Source organism: Capricornis sumatraensis, chromosome 16, assembly GCF_032405125.1.
Source record: "Capricornis sumatraensis isolate serow.1 chromosome 16, serow.2, whole genome shotgun sequence".
NCBI lineage: Eukaryota > Metazoa > Chordata > Mammalia > Artiodactyla > Bovidae > Capricornis > Capricornis sumatraensis.
The window spans coordinates 45,688,298-45,710,490 of NC_091084.1; the positions used below are offsets into that span (position 1 = coordinate 45,688,298).

A 22,193-nucleotide genomic window follows, 5' to 3' on the forward strand; every position below is an offset into this window, starting at 1 on the left:
TGCCCTGGGAGCCCTGAAGACCTGAAGCTGGAACCTGTCAATGGCAGAACGGGAGACCAGACCCCAGAAGACGCTTTTCTCAGGTGCTTGGCTTCCTAAGGCAGCCTGGGTCCTGGCACTGTCATTCTCTTGACCGTAGTCTTTCCTTGTGCAACAAGGGGAGAGTGGCTTTTACTTCCAGCCTCAGTGTGAGGAATTGGGAAACAACTGGAGTGTGAAACTGAGGACCAGAGTGAGCACACTCTCCCATCCGTGCCTCGGAGGTGCCACCTGCTGTGTGCAGTCACTGTCACAAGGACACATGCGTCCATCCTGTGCTCTAGGTGAAGATTCTCCCAAGCAGCCTCAACTGGGAAGCAAACCCTGATGGAAGCTGATTCTTGGGACTGCAGAGCTAGCTTCATTTCCAGGGAATGCTTGGGGGAGACCCCCAGAAGAGTGCCAGAGTCTTGAGCAGTGAGAGAAAGGGAGAGAGGGGTGCAGTCCAAACACGCAACCCTTGGCAGCTGGTCTCTAGGGAAGTGCAGGAGACAGGCATGGGGATGGGAGGCCCAGGACAGCAGTCCTGCACTGGGGTGGGGATGCGGGGCCACTTATACACAAGCCCAGCCTTTCCCAGCACATCACTTTGCTATTGTGTTGTAGCAAATCACCCTAAGACTTAGGGGCCTAGAACAATCAGTGATTTCTCATATTTCTTGTGCATTCGCTGAGTAGTTCCTCTACTGGCTTCCCCCGGGCCTGCTCATGTAGCTGGTTCACTGGCTCCAAGATGACCTCACTGCGTGTCAGGCCCATGTGGTGGTTGGGGGGCCACAGTGACATTGTGCATGGCCTCCTCTGAAACACCAGACTGGTTTTTCTTATGTGACAGTCTCAGGGCAGAACCCCAAGTGTGTGAAGTTGGAAACCTCAAGGCTTCTTGAGGCCTCAAATTTTAAACTGAGATAGTTTATTTTCTACCATATTCTGTTCATCAAAGCAAATCACAGGGTCAGCCTAGAATCAAGGGGCAGAAGAGTAGACTCTACCTTTTGATAGCGTGAGCTGCAAAGAATTTATGACTGTATTTAATTTACTCCTTTCCTTTCCCAGGCTCCCCTGATGTGTGTGTGTGTGTGTGTGTGTGTGTGTGTGTGTTAGTTGCTAAGTCATGTCTGACTCCTGGCTCAGACAGTAAAGAATGTGCCTGCATTGCAGGAGACCCGGGTTCGATCCCTAGGTTGGGAAGATCCCCTGGAGGAGGGCATGGCAACCCACTATAGTATTTTTGCCTGGAGAATCCCATGAGCAGAGGAGCCTGGCGGGCTACAGTCCACGACGTTGTAAAGAGTTGGACATGACTGAGTGACTAGCCCTTTCACACTTCTCCCCTCCCACCCTGAATGTTTAGAATCCAAGGACAGAGGTAAACTGTTATAATTAGTTTATCAAATGATTATTCTGAATAGGCAGCTCCTTGTTGATGTTAGTTATTATCAAGCTAAGATTGAGTACTGTGTGTTAGCAACTGAGCTCAACACTTGATCCATATTGTCTTTATTCGTTACAACAGTCTGCTGAGATGTGTGTTCTTTTAACCTCCATTTTATTTATTTATTTAGTGTGATCCGCTTCTGGTCATTTTCCTTTCTAAAAAGAAATATTAATTTTTTAATTGAAGGATAATTACTTTACAGAATTTTGTTGTTTTCTGCCAGAGATATGGAAACTGAGGCTTAGAGAAAGTTATCTGCGCCAGTCATGTAAGTTGTTAGTGGCTGTTCTGGAACTGAAACACTGCTACTCTGATGTTCTTACCCTCTACTGAGAACAACCAGCCTAGATAACCTGGTGAAAAACTTACTACTAATAAACTGTCATAATGAGTTACAATGTTCGACTCATTTCATATCCATAGTCGCATGTGCCCATTACAACAACTCTGATGTAGCTAGAATAACATTTTGAGGAATTGATGCTGGCAGCTTATAGAGTCTGTGTGGCTTTGCCCGTGGTCACAGTCTTGATACCAGGTAGAATCGGAAACGTGCAGAGAAATGCAGTGAGTTCTGTCCTCCGGTGAGCTTTGGAGCCCATGAGGGGCAGGGCCTTATGGATGACCGTGGTATGAGTGAACGCTGCTGCTTTGTGATGAACCTGGAGGTGGCTGGACTCCAGGTCAACGTAGTCAGGCCTCCTTTTGACCCCGAGTTGCCAGAGCACATTGGCTTGGCCTATATGTGGGTCTGGGCGAGGAGCACCTGTGGCTCTGGGCCCCAGATGAGCCAAGATCTGAAGACCAGGACCTTTAAAGGAAGGGCCTGTGTCTCTCTGTTTCATCCTTCACTAGGAGATAAAAACTAAGCCTCAGTTAAAACAGACTAGGCACTGAGAGAATTTCTTAACTTGTGGGATTGCCTTCATGTTCGAACTACTGAGGGAACTTTCAGAGTCATCCTTTCTGAAAGCATCAGAAGCAGACTGGGATCTTAACAGACCAGAGGTTCTCGCTGTTTTTCTGTCCCCCTGTGGGAGCCATTGCCCCCATTCCCCAGTGGCTTCATGGACTGGTGAATTCTCACCTTGAAGGTTGAGGAGCTACTTCGTAGGGGAGCATTTATCAAAATATCTAGAGAGATGAGGTATATATAGTTTGAAAGGGCTTCCTGAGAGATTCTGAGTCTCATTAAATACTGGCCACCACTGACTAGGATTCAAGCTTCATGAGGACATGAATTTTTGTCTCTTGTTTATTCTGATAGCTAGTGCCTAGAGCAGGGCCTGGCATGGAGTAGGTACTCACTAATTATTACTGAATGAATAAACACATGACAAAGTCATCTTCTGTTGAAGGCAGCTTCTCCCGCCTCCAGTTGAGAATAACTGAGACATAGAGTCCTTTGTGTAGCCCAGACGCTTGTTGCCTTACAGGGCTGGACTTTGACCTTTTGCATCCGTGGTTCTGTGAAAGAAGTGAGGGACCTGGGCCTTTCTTGATTGTGAGTAGGTCAGGCTCTCCCCAGGCTCCAGCTTGGCATGTTGCCCTAGCCCTGCCCGCCCTGGGGAGTACTTGTTTCACACCTCCTTGCTGAGCAAAGTCTCTTTGGTCATCGGCTTGGCTGGGCACCGGATTTCTCTCATCTGTGTCCATGTACACGTGGGATGGCTCTTGTTTGATTTGCCCTTTTAAAAACAACTTAAGCATGTTGAGGTTTCCTGTTGACTGGGGGCAGCCAAAGGTTATGACCCAACAGGGAATTGTTGGCCAATCCCTGACTCACCCGAGCTGCAGTTTTCTGTGTGTGATCGAGCAGCGACAGCAGCCTGGCTCAGGGGCAGCTGGCTGCATTCCCCAGATGGCATGGTGCTCTGGAGCCTGTGAGTCTGGACCGCCCCACTCTGAAGGCCTGGGGATTAGGGTCAGGTAGGCCTTGGGAGCATGCAGTGTTGGCGAAGCCCTGCTGTCTTTGAACTAAAGCAGTTTGGGAACATTTCTGAAAGTTGACAGTGGTTGCCCTAGTAGACAGCTAGAAAAGAATGCCGACGAGGAAGTATGCCCATGGTTCTCTTCAGTCAGCTCACTTGTACCTTTTCCTGTCTTTATTTGTTCATCATTCATGGTGCACCTTCTAAATACCGAGTAGGTATCCCTCCACCTGGAAGAAATCATGGTCTCATAAGGAAGACCAAGAGGTTCCCTGATACTTACAAACACTACAGTGGAGACAGGATTGTGCCCAGAGCTGTGGGGGTCTCTGCTGTTCTATGTCTAGGGACCCGGGCAGTTCACAAGAATGGTGGAGGTCACTGCCTCCTCTTTAGAGCAGCAACATAGCGTACGTAGTCCTGGCTTCACTTACCAGCTGAGACCTTGAATGAGATGTTTAACCTTTCTATACCTCAGTGTTTTTCATTTGCAAAATGAGGATAATAATAAAGTTTAATAACATGACAGAGTTTTGTGAAGATTGAATGAATAAATATATGTTGCTGCTGCTGCTAAGTCACTTCAGTCGTGTCCGACTCTGTGTGACCCCATAGACGGCAGCCCACCAGGCTCCCCCGCCCCTGGGATTCTCCAGGCAAGAACACTGGAGTGGGTTGCCATTTCCTTCTCCAATGCATGAAAGTGAAAAGTGAAAGTGAAGTTGCTCAGTCGTGTCTGACTCTTAGCGACCCCATGGACTGCAGCCCACCAGGCTCCTCCATCCATGGGATTTTCCAGGCAAGAGTACTGGAGTGGGGTGCCATTGCCTTCTCCAAAATATATGTTAAGACCTATCATAAAGAAAATCAACCCTGAATATTCTTTGGAAGGACTGATGCTAAAGCTGAAGTTCCAATATTTTGGCCACCTGATGTGAAGAGCCGAGTCATTGGAAAAGACCCTGATGCTGGAAAGACTGAGGGCAGGAGGAAAAGGGGGAAACAGAGAATAAGATGGTTGGATGACATCACCTATTCAATGGACATGAGTTTGAGCAAGCTCCGGGAGATAGTGAAAGACAGCAAAGTCTGGTGTGCTGCATTCCATGGGGTCGCGAAGAGTTGGACACGTCTTGGTGACTGAACAACAATGTAAAAACATTTATTTAGAACTGTTGCCAATATTTGCTAAGATCTGTGTGTTGATCTGGAGCTAGGAGGTGGCTTGTGTGATGTGATACCACTGCTGGGGGCTAGAGCTGTGAAGGAGCTGGTCTTCTCTCCCCATTAGCCTCCTTTGAGACAGTGGAAAGGATTCTTTCTTGAGGGGCCCTTCTGATCCTTTTGGGGGACTTTCCTGTAGCTCAAATGGTAAAGAATCTGTCTGTAATGCTAGAGACCAGGGTTTAATCCCTGGGTTGGGAAGATCCCCTGGAGAAGGGAATGGCAATCCACTCCAGTATTCTTGCCTGGAGAATCCCAAGGACAGAGAAGTCTGGTGGGCTACAGTCCATGGGGTTGCAAAGAGTCCCACATGACTGAGCGACTAACACACACACCTCTGATCCTTTTGAGACCTTCAGGGATCTGAGTTCTGATCAAGACCCAAGCTGAGGTGGAGTGTCTTGTATCTGGTAGCAGAAGCCTGAGGGGAGATGGAGCTTGTCAAGGAAATAGATCACAGGGGTCAAGTACATATTTGGGACCACTTTAGGAAGTGGGTGCTGGAGATGCTTTGTAGCAGCTCATGAGAGTTGAACATGAGTGTTTCTTCCCAACTCCACATCGAGTGAGGTCACATGGGTCGTCTGAACTCAGCCATAGTAGGAATATTTATATTGTGGAAGTTGGCAGGTGTGACGAATCTTATGCTTTTTCCCTGCAAGGAGCTGGTTATTAAACATTTAGCAGCACACCCCTGGTCTTACTGCTCTCTAATTGCCAGAGGTGGACTTTGGGGATGCTCTGGCCTGCCGTAGACCTGGCTTCTATGGCAGATGGTACCCAGGGCCTCTAGGTGTGAACTGGGCAGAGAGACCCATGGAGTGTAGCCCACTCTGGATAAGATGTTTCCTCCTGAGGACAGCTTTGGAAGGTACATTATTGCATATAGTACTTTGAGTTTGAGAGTCCCGTAGGAAAGGGGTGAGCTGAGCTCTTTAAGAATAAAACAGTGTTCTCCGTCCACGCACTGTCATTTCTCTTTTCTTTTTTTCTCCTAGGTCTCAGTCAGTCTCTCCACCTCCGGTTCTCTCCCCACCGAGGAGTCCCATCTACCCACTCAGTGACAGTGAGACATCCGCCTGCAGGTACCCAAGCCGCTCCGGTTCCCGGCTGCTCCTCAAGGACTGGCATCCCCGTGAGCCTTCACCTCAGCATCCTCAAGCCCCCTCCCCCGACACCTCACCACCCGTCTGTCCCCTCAAGGCCACCAGCTTTGGTTATCTGGACAGAAGCCCTGCCGTGTGCAAGAGAGAGGACCAGAAGGAGAACGTCCGGGGGGCAGCCCAAGATGTAGAGGGCATCGTTGCTTCCCCACCCCTCGCCCAGAGCACTCCGTCCCTGGGGTCAGCAGTGGGCCCCCGGAGTGTCTTTCTGAACCGTGCTGGCCCCCGTGCCCACAGCCTGGGCATCCGGGAGAAGATTTCAGCATGGGAGGGTCGCCGAGAGGCTTCGCCCAGGATGAGCGTGTGTGGAGAGAAGCGGGAGGGCTCTGGGGGCGAGTGGGCAGCCAGTGAGGGCTGCCCCAGCGTGGGCTGCCCCAGCGTGGTGCCGTCCCCCTGCAGCTCGGACAAGACCTTCGACTTCAAGGGCCTCCGGAGGATGAGCAGGACCTTCTCTGAGTGTTCCTACCCTGAGACCGAGGAGGAGGGAGAGGCGCTCCCTGTGCGGGACTCTTTCTACCGGCTGGAGAAACGGCCAGGCCGGAGCGAGCCCAGTGCCTTACTCAGGGGGCACAGCAGCAGGAAGGAGAGCTCAGCGGTGCTGAGTCGGATCCAGAAAATTGAACAGGCCCTGAAGGAGCAGCCAGGCCGGGGGCTCCCCCAGCTCCCCAGCAGCTGCTACAGCGTAGACCGAGGGAGATGGAAGACTGGGACCTTGGGCCCCTTGGAGGAACCCACAGGGAACGCGAGTGTGAGCACGGACAGCCGGGCAGGAGGAGCGGCTGGAGTTGGGGGGGAGGCGGGCCCACCCCCGGAGAGGGAAGGCAGTGGTCCCGCTAAGCCAGGGACCCCTGGAAATAGCCCGACCTCCCAGCTGCTGCCGCCGAAGAGCTTCCCTGATCCCGCTGTGAACCCTGTCCCCAAACCCAAGCGCACCTTTGAATATGAGGCTGACAGGAACCCCAAGAGTAAGCCAAGCAATGGTCTACCTCCTCCCACACCTGCTGCTCCACCCCCCCTGCCCTCCACCCCAGCCCCACCCGTCACCCGGAGACCCAAGAAGGACACACGAGGTCACCGCAAGTCCCAGAACAGGTAACGAATGCCCCTCCAGTGACGCAGAGCTGGGCACAGCGGCTTTGTTTTCAGTGGAGGATGCAGGAGCAGGCTACGGTTGCGGGCCACAGTTAGTAGTGCTTTGTGAATTCTGCAGCAGCAGATGATGTTAGGTGAAGCACGAGCTAGGCAAAAAAGGTTGATGGTTCTTCTGCTCTTGCAGGGGATCTTCCCAGCCCCAGGGATCGAATGCATGTCTCTTAGGTCTCCTGCGTTGGCAGGCAGGTTCTTTACCACTGGGGCCACCTGGGAAGCCCTGCTTGAAAGCGAGTGGGAGGGTGACACGACATTCCAAATGTCGCATCCTGAAGATGGTGGCTGGTTTGGCCTTGGGAGTAGAGCCCTACTGGAACTTCTTCTATGGCAAGGGTGAAAGTGAGAGTCACTCAGTCATGTCCAAATCTTTGCGACCCCATGGACTGTGTGGACTATACAATCCATGGAATTCTCCAGGCCGGAATACTGGAGTGAGTAGCCTCCTCCAGGGGATTTCCCCAACCCAGGGATCGAACTCAGGTCTCCCGCATGGCAGGCGGATTCTTTACCAGCTGAGCCACATGGGAATGGTAGGGCCATCTTACTTTTAGATCAATGGGGCAGTCCCTTGAGGACTAGTAGGATCTTAGCCTCATAACAGCAGCAGCAGCAGCCTCATAACTACCTGAAATGCCAGCTAGAGATTTATTTCCTTGGCTGAAACATTATCTAAATACTGCATGTTACCATTAACACAGTAGGGTTGACATATGTAATGTGATTTGCTCTTTCCTGAGGGCTGCCTGGGTGTATAGGAACCCTGGGCTTATATGAAGAGGGGATCTTTGGATCCTAAAAGGGGAGACTGATGGGAAACAGAGAGAACATTTCATCTACTTCCTGGCTGTGTCCAGAAGGACCTGTTCTTTCATTGACTTCCTGGTCCATCTCAGCATTCCTGCCACTGGACTGCCTAGACCATCTCCACAATTGTAGTGACTTGGGAGCTGGAGCAGCTGGAGTTGGTGCAGGTTGATAGGCATCTTGTTTTCTGAATAGGAGTAGGCTGGGAACCAGCTTTGTGTGCACGGCCTGTCATCCTGCCCCTCACTGCCTTTCTCTTCTAACCTAATGTCAGGTGGGCATTCAGGTTTCTTTGACTTCTGAGGTTTCTCCAACCTGACACCATACTTCAGGCTTCCACCCAGCATATCCCAACTCATATAGAAACTTTCCCGCCATATGCAGAGAGGAAAACATCACAAAGGCTCAAACTCATGAGCTAGAAGAGACCTTGGCTAAATGTAATTCCATGTTCTGGCCCACCTCACCATGCTCACTGACTCTGTAAGTCTGTCACACCCTGCTGAAATGTTTGCTTTGTCTTGTGTGTGTGTGTGTGTTAGTCACTCAGTCATGTCTGACTCTTTGTGATCCCCTGGACTGTAGCCCACCAGACTTCTCTGTCCTTGGAATTCTCCAGGCAAGAATACTGGAGTGGATTGCCATTCCCTTCTCCAGAGGAACTTCCCGACTTTGTCTTTAGTCATTTATTTCTAGAAAAATCTGTCTAGAGCCTGCTGTGCACAAAGCCTTTGTGCTGGTCAGGGGGACACAAAGGTGCATAAGATGTGGCCGTTGCATTCAAGGTGTTGGTTACCTGGTACAGGAGATAGGTGCACAAATACATTATAGATGCTGTGCCCCTACCCAGATCCATAGGCAGGCAGAATGCTCCCGAAACCCAGAGAAAGAGGCGTCTTAACTGGGGAGTGAGGGAACCCTCCTCAGAGAGGGAGCTGCTGAGCTAAATTTAGGAGAGCAGGAAGTACACAGCCAAGTGGAAAAAGGGGATAAGAGGAGAGAGTACTTCAGCCTGAAGGTTTTACACATGCACACCCACATATTACATTCATAATGTATACATACATCCATATATGGTGGAGTCACTTCAAATAAGAATTAACAGCAAAGTTAAATCTCTGTTCTTAGGGGAAAAAAAAGAATCTGTTTGAAAAGCACAGGCTGAGGATGAATTAGTAAGTTTAAATCTGTTGTGCCTTGTACAATTCTCATGTTTAATGTACCTTTTTATTTTAAAAAATATACAAGCCCATATATTTCTGTTATTCAACCAAAGAAAAATCTTTTTAAAAGTCTGGAGGAGAAACTGACTATATCCGTCATCATGAAAGACCCTGTGCTGGTCCTCGATATGGCACCTTCCAGAGGGATTTTCAAGGATAATTTGGCTGAAGATGGCTTGTGTCATTTGCTGACCTGAGAACTGCCTGCATGAGATGTTGACTCCACTGTATACGTTGCTGAAGGCTTGCTCTCACACCAGCAGCGGCTTGCAGGCCAGCTTTCAGAAACCTCTGTGCTCAGCTGTTGGGTATTTAGCTGGTTGAGAAGTCTGGGCCAGAGACAGAGATCGGGGAGTTATCATGGTAGCAGTGGTAGATACGGTGATGGTTGTCAGTATGGGGCTCCCAGAAAGTGCAGGGCGAGAAAGAGAGCCCTGAAGGCAGAGCTCTGAGACTGTGGCATTGGAAAGGCAAGTGGAAAAGGGGACCCCTCACAGGAGCTTGAGGAGCAATTGAAAACTGGGAGGGCCTGTGTCATGGAGGGCAGGGAGGACAGCCCTGTGTGAAGTGTTCAGCTGTGATGAAGGCTGCATAGTAACCACGCAGCCAAGGACACTTTTAGTCCTAGACTTGTACTCCAGGGCCCTCGGGGTGTTGTTTATTAAACATGAGAGAAAGGACTGCATCAGCTGAAAGATCCAAGGGTACCCAAAGATGAGGAGGGTGTTAGTGGGCGAGGGGAGGGATTCAGTCAGTGCCTGCACTTTTCTCCCTCCCGGGGAGGGACCCGCCTTGGAGCGCAAGAGCATGTAGCTGGGCCAAGCCTCCCTGTGAAGACGAGGAGTAGAGGGTAGCATGGGCTCAGCATGTCTGAGAAGCTAGCTAGCTGTGGTTTGGGAACTCTGCGGGAGAGGGGAAGGTTATTTGGGGGGTGGAAAGGGAGCGGGTCACTAACCGAAGGGAAGGTAGGTCTTGGAAATAGCTTCTGGGGGCAAATTGCCTTCCCAGTTCCTCTCAGAAGTGGTGTGATTTGTCTTGAGGGCTCAGGCCCTTCTCATTTCAATGAACCAGCTGCTTCTGTGACCCCTGAACAGCCCTGAGCATCACCCATCCAGTGTTGAGCCCTTCCTGCCTGCTCGGTGCCTGAGCAGGCCTCAGATGCAGACATGGTGTGAGACTCTAGACCAGACGAGGCACTCAATTCCTGTGGTCATGGCAGATACTTCTCAAAAATTATTTTCTCCAGGGCTTGGAGGCCCAGGTCAAAACCTCAGACCCTGCAGTCTGACAGCCTGCGCGAGTCTTACCTCTGTCACTTTATCTCCTTGAGCCTCAGGCTAGTCCATCTTAAAGTGGCACGATACCTAGCAGCAGCAGGTGAAGATGAATGGGCGAACATGTGTAGAGCATCAGACACAGCGTCTGACACGTGACATCCTTTTCAGCTGTGATAGTTGTTATTGGTGTTAGTTGCAGGCACCCAGGCTGGGGCCTTTCAGACCATTTATCTCTTCATTTGGATGGTAAGTTTGGATCCATCTTGATGCTTTGCTCAGTGGCTGGTTTAGTGAGGAGGACCTCCAGTCTTGGCTGTTGCCCTTGGCCATTCCCTTCCAGGGCAGTAGGGGTGTGGTTCAGCCAGAATGACTCATACTCTTGTCATCCACAGAAAATCCTTTGAGTTTGAGGATGCATCCAGTCTCCAGTCCCTGTACCCCTCTTCTCCCACTGAGAACGGTACTGAGAGCCAACCCAAGTTTGGATCCAAAAGCACTTTAGAAGAGAACGCCTATGAAGATATCGTGGGTAAGCAGGGGCCGAGCGGCGGGCTGGCTCATCTGTGGTGTGCATTGCTGCAGGACAGGCACTCCCAGGTCCCACTTCATTCTCTCTGGGCAGATGTGGCCTGACTTCTGGAACTTCTCAAGAAAAGGGGCATCAGAGAAAGAGGCTTACCAAAGACTGAGCCGCTGAGAGATTAAAGCCTGGCTTTGAATGAATCGGAACCCAAAGGGCTCCTGGGACCACAAAAAGGGGGAACCACACTGTCCCTTTATTTTTGAAAGTCTCTGGAGTCCAATAGGTGCCCTTTCTTAGCTGCGTATCCTTAGGCAAATCACTTTTAACTTTTTTGAGACCTTTTCTCTTATGAAATGATGATTTTTAAAATTTTTAATACTTAGTAAGTTTATATTAAAAAAAAGAAGAGTCACTAACTAGCAAATGATGGAAACATACAATTGACACTGGCAGAAATACTTGGGGAGGTGGGACAGAGGTTCAAGAGGGAGGGGACATAGGTAAGCCTATGGTTGATTCATGTTGATGTTTGACAGAAATGGTGATGATATTTTTATGGTAACAACAATAATAATAGTAGTAATACACAAGATTACTGTTAGGATTAAATGAGATAAAATAGATATCAAAGTACCTAGCATGATACCTGGTCCTTAATATGTATCTCTCCTATTCTTCCCTTAAAGTAAGTGTGAAAGTGTCCGAGATTTCTCTCTGCTTGCAAGTTGGCAAGTCTAGCCTGTTCAGGTTCACAGATAATGGCAGAAGACAGAGGTGCTTGGATCACAGAGGACTTTACTACTCATGCACAATGGGCCACATGAGCTTGATGTTCACACAGGTTCCCCTTGCTCCACAGTCCCATGGGGCAGTGTGGGGGAGGTCCAGGTAGAGGCTGTGCACATGATGGGTCTATTATGTCCCAGCCGAGGAACCTCAAGCTTAGCAAACCCCAAGCTTTCCAAGGGACTCCTGGCAAACCTGGTCAACCTTTGCCCCAATAAGCAGACATTATCCTTATTATTCTGGTCGGGAAACAGATCTGCCTCTGCCCTGGAGGGAGACACTATCCTCCCAAGGCTGTTTGCTCTATAAACATCTTTGAAAAATACTTGGGAACGATGAATTTCTCTTGCTCAGGTTGGAAATGTAGAACACCGTGGAGAATTGTCCTCCAGGTACTGGGAGGATATTGTGTTGGCAAACTTGCATCTGAGCATCAACAAAAAGCAATAATAATAATAGTCAAGGCTCAGTCAGTTCAGTTCAGTTGCTCAGTTGTGTCTGACTCTGCAACCCCATGGACTGCAGCACGCCAGGCCTCCTTGTCCATCACCAGCTCCCAGAGCTTACTCAAACTCATGTCCATCATCGGTGATGCCATCCAACCATCTCATCTTCTGTCGTCCCCTTCTCCTCCCACCTTCAATCTTTCCCAGCATCAGGGTCTTTTCCAATGCATCAGTTCTTCACATCAGGTGGTTGAAATATTGGAGTTTCAGTTTCAGCATCAGTCCTTCCAATGAATATTCAGGACTGATTTCCTTTAGGATTAACTGGTTGGATCTTCCTGCTCTCCAAGGGGCTCAAGAGTCTTCTCCAACACCACAGTTCAAAAGCATCAGTTCTTCAGTGCTCAGATTTCTTTATAGTCCAACTCTCACATCCGTGCATGACTACCGGAAAAACCATGGCTTTGACTAGATGGACCTTTGTCAGCAAAGTAATGTCTCTGCTTTTTAATAGGCTCTCTAGGTTTGTCATAGCTTTTCTTCCAAGGAGCAAGCGTCTTTTAATTTCATGGCTACAGTTCCCATCTGCAGTGATTTTGGAGCCCAAGAAAATAAAGTCTCTCACTGTTTGCATTGTTTCCCCATCTATTTGCCACGAAGTGACAGGACTGGATGCCATGATCTTTGTTTTCTGAGTATTGGGTTTTAAGCCAACTTTTTTACTCTCCTCTTTCACTTTCATCAAGAGGCTCTTTAGTTCTTCTTCACTTTCTCCTTAAGGGTGGTGTTATCTGCATATCTGAGATTATTGATATTTCTCCCAGCAATCTTGATTCCAGCTTGTGCTTCATCCAGCCAAGCATTTCTCATAATGTACTCTGCATATAAGTTACATAAGCACAGTGACGATTTACAGCCTTCATGTACTCCGTTCCAGATTTTGAACCAGTCTGTTGTTCCATGTACAGTTCTAACTGTTGCTTCCTGATGCTTCTAACTGCCGCATATAGATTTCTCAGGACGCAGATCGGGTAGTCTTGTATTCCCATCTCTTCAAGAATTTTCCACAGTTTGTTATGATCCACACAGTCAAAGGCTTTGGCATAGTCAATAAAGCAGAAGTAGATGTTTTTCTGAAACTCTCTCACTTTTTCAGTGATCCAGCAGATGTTGGCAATTTGATCTTTGGTTCCTCTGCCTTTTCTAAATCTAGCCTGAACATCTGGAAGTTCATGGTTCACGTACTGTTGAAGCCTGGTTGGAGAATTTTGAGCATTATTTTGCTAGCATGTGAGATAAATGCAATTGTGCAGTAGTTTGAGCATTCTTTGGCATTGCCTTTCTTTGGGATTGGAATGAAAACTGACTTTTTCCAGTCCTGTGGCCACTGCTGAGTTTTCCAAATTTGCTGGCATATAGAGTGCAGCACTTTCACAGCATCATCTTCCAGGATTTGAAATAGCTCAACTGAAATTCCATCACCTCCACTAACTTTGTTTGTAGTGATGCTTCTTCCTAAGGCCCGCTTGACTTTGCACTCCAGGAGGTCTGGCTCTAGGTGAGTAATCACACCATTGTGGTTGTCTGGGTCATAAAGATCTTTTTTGTATAGTTCTTTAGTGTATTCTTACCACTTCTTAATATCTTCTGCTTCTGTCCATACCATTTCTGTCCTTTATTGTGCCCATCTTTGCATGAAATGTTCCCTTGGTATCTCTAATTTTCTTGAAGAGATCTCTAGTCTTTCCCATTCTGTTGTTTCCCTCTATTTCTTTGCATTGATCACTGAGGAAGGCTTTCTTATCTCTCCTTGCTATTCTTTGAAACTCTGCATTCAAATGGGTATGTCTTTCCTTTTCTCCTTTGCTTTTAGCTTCTCTTCTTTTCACAGCTATTTGTAAGGCCTCCTCAGACAACCATTTTGCCTTTTTGCATTTCTTTTTCTTGGGGATGGTCTTGATCACTGCCTCTTTTACAGTGTCTCAAACCTCCATCCATAGTTCTTCAGGCACTCTGTCTATCAGATCTAATCCCTTGAATCTATTTGTCACTTCCACTGCATAATCGTAGGGGATTTGATTTAGGTCATACCTGAATAGTCCAGTGGTTTTCTCTGCTTTCTTCAATTTAAGTCTGAATTTGGCAATAAGGAGTTCATGATCTGAGGACACAGTCAGCTTCCGGTCTTGTTTTTGCTGACTGTATAGAGCTTCTTCATCTTTGGCTGCAAAGAATATGAATCAATCTGATTTTGGTATTGACAATCTCTACATATGTCCATGTGTAGAGTCTTCTCTTCTGTTGTTGGAAGAGGGTGTTTGCTATGACCAGTGCATTCTCTTGGCAAAACTCTGTTAGCCTTTGACCTGCTTCATTTTGTACTCCAAGGCCAAATTTGCCTGTTACTCCAGGTGTTTTTTGACTTCCTACTTTTTGCATTCCAGTGCCCTGTAATGAAAAAGACATCTTTTTTTTGGTGTCAGTTCTAGAAGGTCTTATAGGTCTTCATAGAACCATTCAACTTCAGCTTCTTCAGCATTACTGGTCAAGGCATAGACTTGGATTACTGTGATATTGAATGGTTTGCCTTGGAATGAACAGAGATCATTCTGTCATTTTTGAGATTGCATCCAAGTACTGCATTTCAGACTCTTTTGTTGACTATGATGGATACTCCATTTCTTCTAAGGGATTCTTGCCCACAGTAGTAGATATAATGGTCATCTGAGTTAAATTCACCCATTCCAGTCCATTTTAGTTCCCTGATTCCTAAAATGTCAAAGTTCAGCCTTGCCATCTCCTGTGTGATCACTTCCAATTTGCCTTGATTCATGGAGCTCACATTCCAGGTTTCTATGCAATATTGCCCTAGTCAAGGCTAGATTGAGTTTATTTTTGGGTTTTATCTTAATTCTGGCCAAATTCTCTTCAGCGAGGGCTTCCGTTTTGTTCAAGTGAAGTGTGTGTCTCAGCACAGGTCCCCGAGGAGAAGTCTGCGTCCATGCACTTGACCTCTCCTGCGCTCCTCCCTATCTTGTCTCTGCCTTGGGCCTTGGGGCTGAAGACCATAGTCCTAAGGAGTGTATTCATGCATTCATGCTAAGTTGCTTCAGTCATGTCTGACTCTTTTTGACCCCATGGACTCTAGCCCATCAGGCTCCTCTGTCCACAGGATTCTCCAGGCAAGAATACTGGAGTGGGCAGACATTCCCTTCTCCTGGGATCAAACCCTGGTCTTCTGCCTTGTAGGTGTATTCTTTACCTTCTGAGCCAATACATAGTTTCCTCAATTACTTTTGATAATGATCTTCTACCAGAGTGGTACAATTGTTTACAATTGATGAACCAAAATATCACTGTCATCCAAAGTTCATAGTTTACGTTAGGTTTCACTCTTGGTGTTACACATTATATGTGTGTGCTAAGTCACTTCAGTCGTGTCCAACTCTTTGCAACCCTATATACTACAGCTCTCCAGGCTCCTCGGTCCATGGGATTCTCTAGGCAAGAATACTGGAGTCGGTTGCATGCCCTCTTCTGGGGATCTTCCCCACTTGGGGATTGAACCCACGTCTCTTTGGCCTCTTGCATTGGCAGGCTAGTTCTTTACCACTAGTGCCACCTTGGAAGCCCAATGAGTGTGTTACAGAGAGGAATGGCCCGAGTGGAGAGCCCCCCAGATAAGACTGTGGGATCCTAGGAAGAGAGTCATCTAATCCCCTGTTTGATCTGAGTCGCCAGGTTCCTGCTTTTCTCCTCACAGCCTGACTACTCCAGTGTGTCTGGGGAGCCAGCAGCAGTGCTCGACCCACACAGGCACTGCTTTCCCAGGGTCGGGGTATATCGGATGTGGCCGCCTGAGGCTCAGTCCTCTGTGAAGGTCTGTGGGAGCGAGATTCCCCAGAACAGCAAAAGGGCCTGAGGAAGGAGGCCCCTTCGGTTACCACCTGGGAGAAACTTTGTATTTATGGCAACCCAGAGCTGAGCTCGGTCAGGAACTGTGGGGGACCGAGGCACAGCCCCATCTTCCTCCCCACTCCAGAGCAGGGTGCACTCCTGTCTCCTCTGTTCTGAGAGAAATCCTCACATGTCACTGCTGCCTGGGACCCTGGAAGCAGCCGGGGTGGCTGCTGCGGTGGGCAGGGCAGGCCCCAGCTTTCAGCTGTCCCCCTCAGGACCCACGCGCTGCCGGCACTGGGGCCTGAGCACTCTCTTCTGTGAGAATGCTCTGCAGCCCTTCTTGGGACCTCACTGGGGAATGCTCTTGCATCATCTGAACTGGAATAAAAGAAAGGGATGCTCCGACTGTTTCTCCCTGTCCAGAGCTCCACAATCACAGGGTTCTGTTTGAGGTTATTGGGGGGCTGTGCATGTAGTGTTGGGGGATGGAGCATGGTGGGAGGTGAGAATTTTGGAGGCACTGTTCTGGGCAACAGAACTGTTCTCAAGCGCTCCTTAGGTTAGAGGTTAGAAGGGGTAGAGGGAGACAAGTGTTATGGCTGGGCCTTGGCCTCTTCACTCGGTGGAGGGGACTTCCTGCCACTTTGAGGTATTGCGTGAGAAGGCCAGAAAATAGCAGAGCAGCTTGGATGCCTCTTAGACAAGCTAGAAGCCTGAGTAAGGGCTGGGCTGAGGTGAGGCTGGAGCCGGGACATGTTCCCTACCTGCTGAGCTCACTTCCGGATCTTTGGAGTGCTGTGTAGAGAGGACGGGGTAAGAGAGGATGGCAGGGAGGGCCCCCCTGGGGTTCTTGCTGCCCTGGTGCGGTGGGGATCAGGCGAGTTTCCAAATCTCTGGCTGTTCAGTGCCCTGGGTGCGTTTTCCTCCTTTCTGTCATCACAGGAGCCCTTGAACTTCTAGACCTGCCCAGGGAGGCCAGAAGGAAATTCAAGGCAGGATGTCTGGGTGACTTACCCTTTCTCCTTCCCTGGAGACAGTCCAAGAATTAGGACCCCTCAGAGGCTTCCGAATGGGGCCCTTGTTGCTGAACTTTGAGTGTGACTTTCACTTTTGCCTCGGACCGACCAGAGCCTGACTTCCCGGGAACCTTCTCTCTCTCTTTGGCCCAGCCTGTGCTCGGTGAGGCTGAGGGTGCTCTGGTTTGGATTATCCAGTTTTTGCCGCCTCCCTTGCCCGGGGACAGACAGAGCTTTGTTTCGGGTGTGTGATAATGGGGCTGTGGCAGGGAGGCGGGAGGTGGTCAGAGAGCACCCACGCTGAGTTTTTATCTTGGGGGCCAGCCCATCGGTCTGGAGTTCCTGGTCTATAAGAGGCCAAGTGCCAGTTGGCCCAGAGACTAATGCGTCTTCTCCATGAGCCCTGGACTTGCAGCGCCTCCCGCCTATACCCGGCCTGATGCCTTGGGAACTGGGGTGGGATACTCCAAACCAGGCTGACATTTACCCTTCTGATTTGCAACAGAGTGGTCCCGAAATAAAGTTAGACTGCTGTGTCGCTTCTAGGGGCTGTTTCTTCTCGCCTGTCCAATTTGACATCTGCCTCTGGAAGATGCTGCTGTCCCACAAAGCCTTATAATCGTTGGCATTCTGAGCCTGACACTCAAAAATGCGCCCAAGGAAGCAGCTTGTTAGAGAGTTATGTGGAGTGGCCTCGGCGCCTGACCAGGGAGCCCAGGCTGCATTCCTGCAGAGATTCCCACTCCCATCAGCTCGCTGGGGCTGAGGGAGCGTTTCCAGGAACTTGAGTGGGGTGGGAGCTGGGGACAGAGCCAGTCAGCCTTACTGCAAAGCTTTTCGAGCGTCCGCTCTTTCTGCCTTCTTCTCTCTTGTGTCCCAAGGCTGGGGGACAGTGAGGATCAGAGGCACAAAACAACATGTAGTCTGTCGCCCAGAGGTGTCATCCAGGGAACAGTGCCCGGGCAGTTGGGAAATGGTGTCCAGCCTTGGAGGGTGGGGAATGGCTGGACCCTGAGAGCTCCCCGTCTGTGCTGTGCACTGCTGGGGAGCTGGGCCCTTCATCTGGCCCTCTCTCCTCAGTGCAAGGGAGGAGAAGAGGCTGAGAACCAGAGAAACAGCTGGTTGGACACAGGAGAGGGTTGGGGAGGGAAGCTGCAGACCCAGAGCCCTTGCCATGGGTGTGGTCTCGGAAGCTTAAGATTTGGAGAAATTCTCAGTGTGTTGACACAGACACGCACCCCTTCTCTAACTGGTTCTTCCACTTGTGTGTGTGTTGGGGGCTGGGGTGTTTGGCATCCATGGTTAATGACCACAGGAGACATGGGGAGGCATGGGGGCAGGGCTCAGTGGGACTAGGTTATTCCTTCAAGAGGATTCCCGTGATAGGTTTGGGCTCTGACCAAGCCCCTTATAAAAAAAAGTGCAAAGCAGAAATTCTTGGCGATGTCCCTGTCCTTTGTGTCATCAGCAAAGCTGGGAAAGGGTGAGACCTCTGGCTTCTGCAGCTGGGCTTGATGAGATGGGGCTGCTCTGGGCCAGGCCTCGGGGATGGAGGCCCCACCTCTTCTCCGTCTCCCAGGGCGGCCTGGAGCATCCTTGAGGGAGCTGAGTGGGCAAGAGAGCGGGGAAAAGGTCTTCAGGTCTGCCAGGTTTCCCGCCTCCCATCCAGGCCCTGCGGAGTCTTCTCCAGGTTTCTCCACTCAGCGGCAGCTTCTTCAGCCTCGCTGGGGCTCTGTCCCGGAGGAGGGTTCTGAGCCAGATCCCCAGCCCTCCTGGTCTCCCAGCTCTGAGCCATCGCTTTGGGGCTGACTGGCTCTGGGCCTTGGGTGCTGCTTGGTCTCTGCACATCCCCATGCTCTTGTCACCCTTACTATCTGGACAGATGGCTGGGTGGGTTTCTGTGTGGCAGCTCCAGGAGGGTCATCAGAACAGTCCAGAAAGTGGGGTGTCAGAGGTGAATGGGGCTGTGAAAGGCTCATGCTAAGGCTGGGGAGGTGGGCCTTGGGCCAGGGCCAACCTTCATTTCCTGCAGAAATGATTAGTGGCCTGGTTATATCTGAGAGGCTGTTGAACGTATCTGGAGAAGAAAGAGGCTGTTTCTTTCTGTTAGGCTGGGCAGGCAGGAGGAGCAGGCGTTTGAAGCTTTCCTGAAGTTTAGTTTCCAGAGGCCATACCAGGCTTGAGACCCTGGTGTTCCCAACTGTTTTCAGTTCTCAGATGATCACTGATAGGCATCTGTGACTGTCCCAGGCCTCCGTCTCCTACTTCTATTTCTTGCAGCTTTGGCTTTTGCATTGATGTTCAAAGGGAAAAGAAGGAAGGGAGAGAAGAGGAGTGAAGGAGGGAGGAAAAGAGAGTTTGCCTCAGGACTCATATCATGGTGCTCAGAAGCCATTAGGAAGTTTAGGAACATCGTCTAAAACAGTGGTTCTTAATGGGGCAAACGCGGGTGGGGGTATAGTTTCATCCATCTATCGATATCTACCCATCCACCATCCACTTTCCTTTGTTCCTCCTTTTCTCCTTCTTTCCTTCCATCCATCATCCATCTGTCCGACTCATCGTCCATTTATCCATCTATCTGCCCCGGGGACATTTGACAGTGTCTGGAGACGTTTTTAGTTGTTTGGTTGAGGGGATACTACTGTCCTCTAGTGAATGGAGGCCAGGGTTGTCACTGAACACCCTATAAATGCGCAGTACAGTCCACTACAACAAGAATTATCCAGCCCCAACTGGAGCAACTCTGATCTAAAGCAGTTGAGACAGGGTCATCCTGTAGGCTGGGGAAAGATGATAAGGACTCTGGCTGGTCATCCAGCCCAAAGCAGTTTAGATTTGATGAGTGTGGAATACATGTTCTCCCTGCCCCCATCTGCTCTGTCCTGTCTCACGGGATAAGGAAGATTGTGTCCTGACTCAACAATCTTTGGTTCCCTAGCCTCACCACTACAAGACCTATGTTGGCGAGGGACCAGGAAATACAGTCTCTCCTGATTCCTCCCTGAGTGCCCGCGATGGGGTGGGCTATAGAAAACATGCAAGGGATGTCAGGTTTCATATTTGGCTTCGTGAGGCAGGGCTGCTGGGTCAGCTCTGCTTAGTCAGGGCTCTGGAATGGAGAGAAGTCATTTTCATGGCATGACTGTTACGGGAAAATGTCTCTGCAGTTGCTGGGGGCTCTGCCTGGTGTTGAGAATCACTTAATCCAGTCCCAAATCCTTCCTTGACCCGTCTTTGACTCATTCGTTTACAGAGATCTGTACGGCTCCCATGGCAGTCTAATTAGCCGTGACTGAAATCCCCCCTTCACAGCCCCCCTGCCCCCACACCTCGGCAAAGACATTTCCTAAATTCATGGTGGTTTCTCATGATAGTGATAAAAATGAGATCTGGTGGAGCTCTTGGTTTTGGCGATTGAGAACTCTGAAGGCATAGAGGATTTGGTATCTCTCCTGTGTCCTATGCGAGGAAAGTTCACACTGCCAGGGGCCTTGTGTTGAGTCTGTTGCTTTTTCTTCTGTCCGCTCCCTGAGAAGTGGCACCTGAACTCCTCTATGGTGGGAGGCACAGGGAGGTGTCTGTGGGGGCCCAGTGGTCCCCCAGGCTCATCCTGCTGCTTGGACAGAGAAGTTGGGGCGAGCCCTGCTCTTGGTGTACACCTCCAGCAAAACAGTATTCTGGCCACTAGCACCTACGTCCCAAGTAGTGGTGTTGGTATAGAGCAGAGGCTGGCGAAAGACAAGACGAGGGGACTGGAAGGCTGTATTCACTCGCAGTCCCTATGAGTCTTGTCACCACTGTGATTCTGCCACATAACTGAGCCAGGACTCACCTTGCTCATGGTATTACTGCTTTTTAGAGAAGTCCAGGTGTATGTTGGTGGGAGGATAGGGCTTGTAGGAAGGGGTTCCCCTTCAAGGGCAGGAACGGACAGCGCTTTTTGGATTTTCTGTGGTTTCCTGGTAGTGCTAATGCAGTGCTCGTGAGGTTGGAAATGAATCCTGAGAAGAGAAGCAAGAATTCCCCCCAACCCCACCCCCCCAGCCCAAACTCCCTTCAGACCTTTCACATCTCTCGAGTGTCCCAGCAGAAGAGTTTATCACAAAAGGGGATTGATGACCAATTGCTTTTTGCTGAGGTCCGTGGTGGAGGAGGTGGAGTGACGCTACAGTCAGAGCAGTTCATTGAACAAGTAATACTGAGCGCTCACTACCTGCTAGTCACTGCTCCAGTGCCGAGTTACCTTAGTGGACCAGACGAAAGCCATGTCCTGAGAGAGCTGTTGCACAGCGTGCCGGTGAGACGCAGGTCTGGTGCAGCCTGGTGCCACCCGGCTCCCTGGAGTCCTCCACACCCACGCCCAGAGGTGGTCCTCAGGGAGCAGGGGGTGAAGAGACAGCTGCGTGACCTCTGAAAGCCTTTCCTGCCTTGAACTGTATATCTCCGGGGCTTTCGCAGAGGACGGACTGGAGCCAAGAAAAGACGCCTGCTGCTGGCTTTGTCCTCTGGCTGGGCACAGGCACGGGTGGCTCAGCCAGTCTTGTGCAATCTTTGAATTTATAAAGCAGAGGCCAGACAAGGCTGAGCTGAATTGGGGGTGGGGGGTGGTGGTTCGGCTTCTGGACTCGGAACCAGGCTCTGTTTGTAGCCTTCCCACTGCAGACGGGCAGCTGTGTGACTCATGAGCTGAAGGGTCCAGCAGAAGCCACTGTCTTTGGCTCACAGGAATTCTGCTTGTTTATTTGCGTGTGTGTGTGTGTGTGTGTGTGTATTTCCTTCTTTCCTTCTCTAACTTTTCCTCCTCTGCAGGAGATCTTCCCAAGGAGAATCCGTATGAGGATGTGGACTTAAAGAGCCGAAGAGCAGGACGAAAACCCCAGCAGCTGTCTGAGAACTCCTTGGACTCTTTGCACAGGATGTGGAGTCCTCAGGACAGGAAGTACAACAACCCACCCACTCAGGTAATGGCAGCCCTGATGCGCGCCTGTAGGGTCAGCTTAAGGCCAGGGCCAGCTTTTCTGCTCAGGCTTTTTCCCTCACTAGTGTTGGGCAGAGGTGACATCAGGGAAGAGCTCTGTGTTCAGGGACCTCTGCCATGTCGACATCCTTGTGGACAGTCGAGATGGGCTCTTAGGGGGCACCCAGTCCCACCTTCTTCCCTTTACTGCTGAAGCTCTAAGCTGTGAAACTAAGGTAGGAGCCCCTTTAGTCTCCTGTCTAATTATGATTTCTCCTCTTCCTGGAAGCAGGAAGACAGGGCCTGAGTTGGTG

At 50.0% G+C, this 22,193-nt stretch overlaps 1 protein-coding gene across 2 annotated transcripts in view; it reads left to right on the forward strand.

Annotated features, from left to right (window-relative positions):
• DENND2B (DENN domain containing 2B) overlaps positions 1 to 22,193 on the forward strand; it is a 121,167-nt gene that overhangs the window by 76,457 nt on the left and 22,517 nt on the right. For both annotated transcript variants that reach the window (XM_068988987.1, XM_068988988.1), the window contains exons 3-5: positions 5,631 to 6,887; positions 10,641 to 10,777; positions 21,732 to 21,883. In XM_068988987.1, the coding sequence (XP_068845088.1) occupies positions 5,631 to 6,887; positions 10,641 to 10,777; positions 21,732 to 21,883 (1,546 nt within the window). The remainder of the gene's footprint in view (positions 1 to 5,630; positions 6,888 to 10,640; positions 10,778 to 21,731; positions 21,884 to 22,193) is intronic.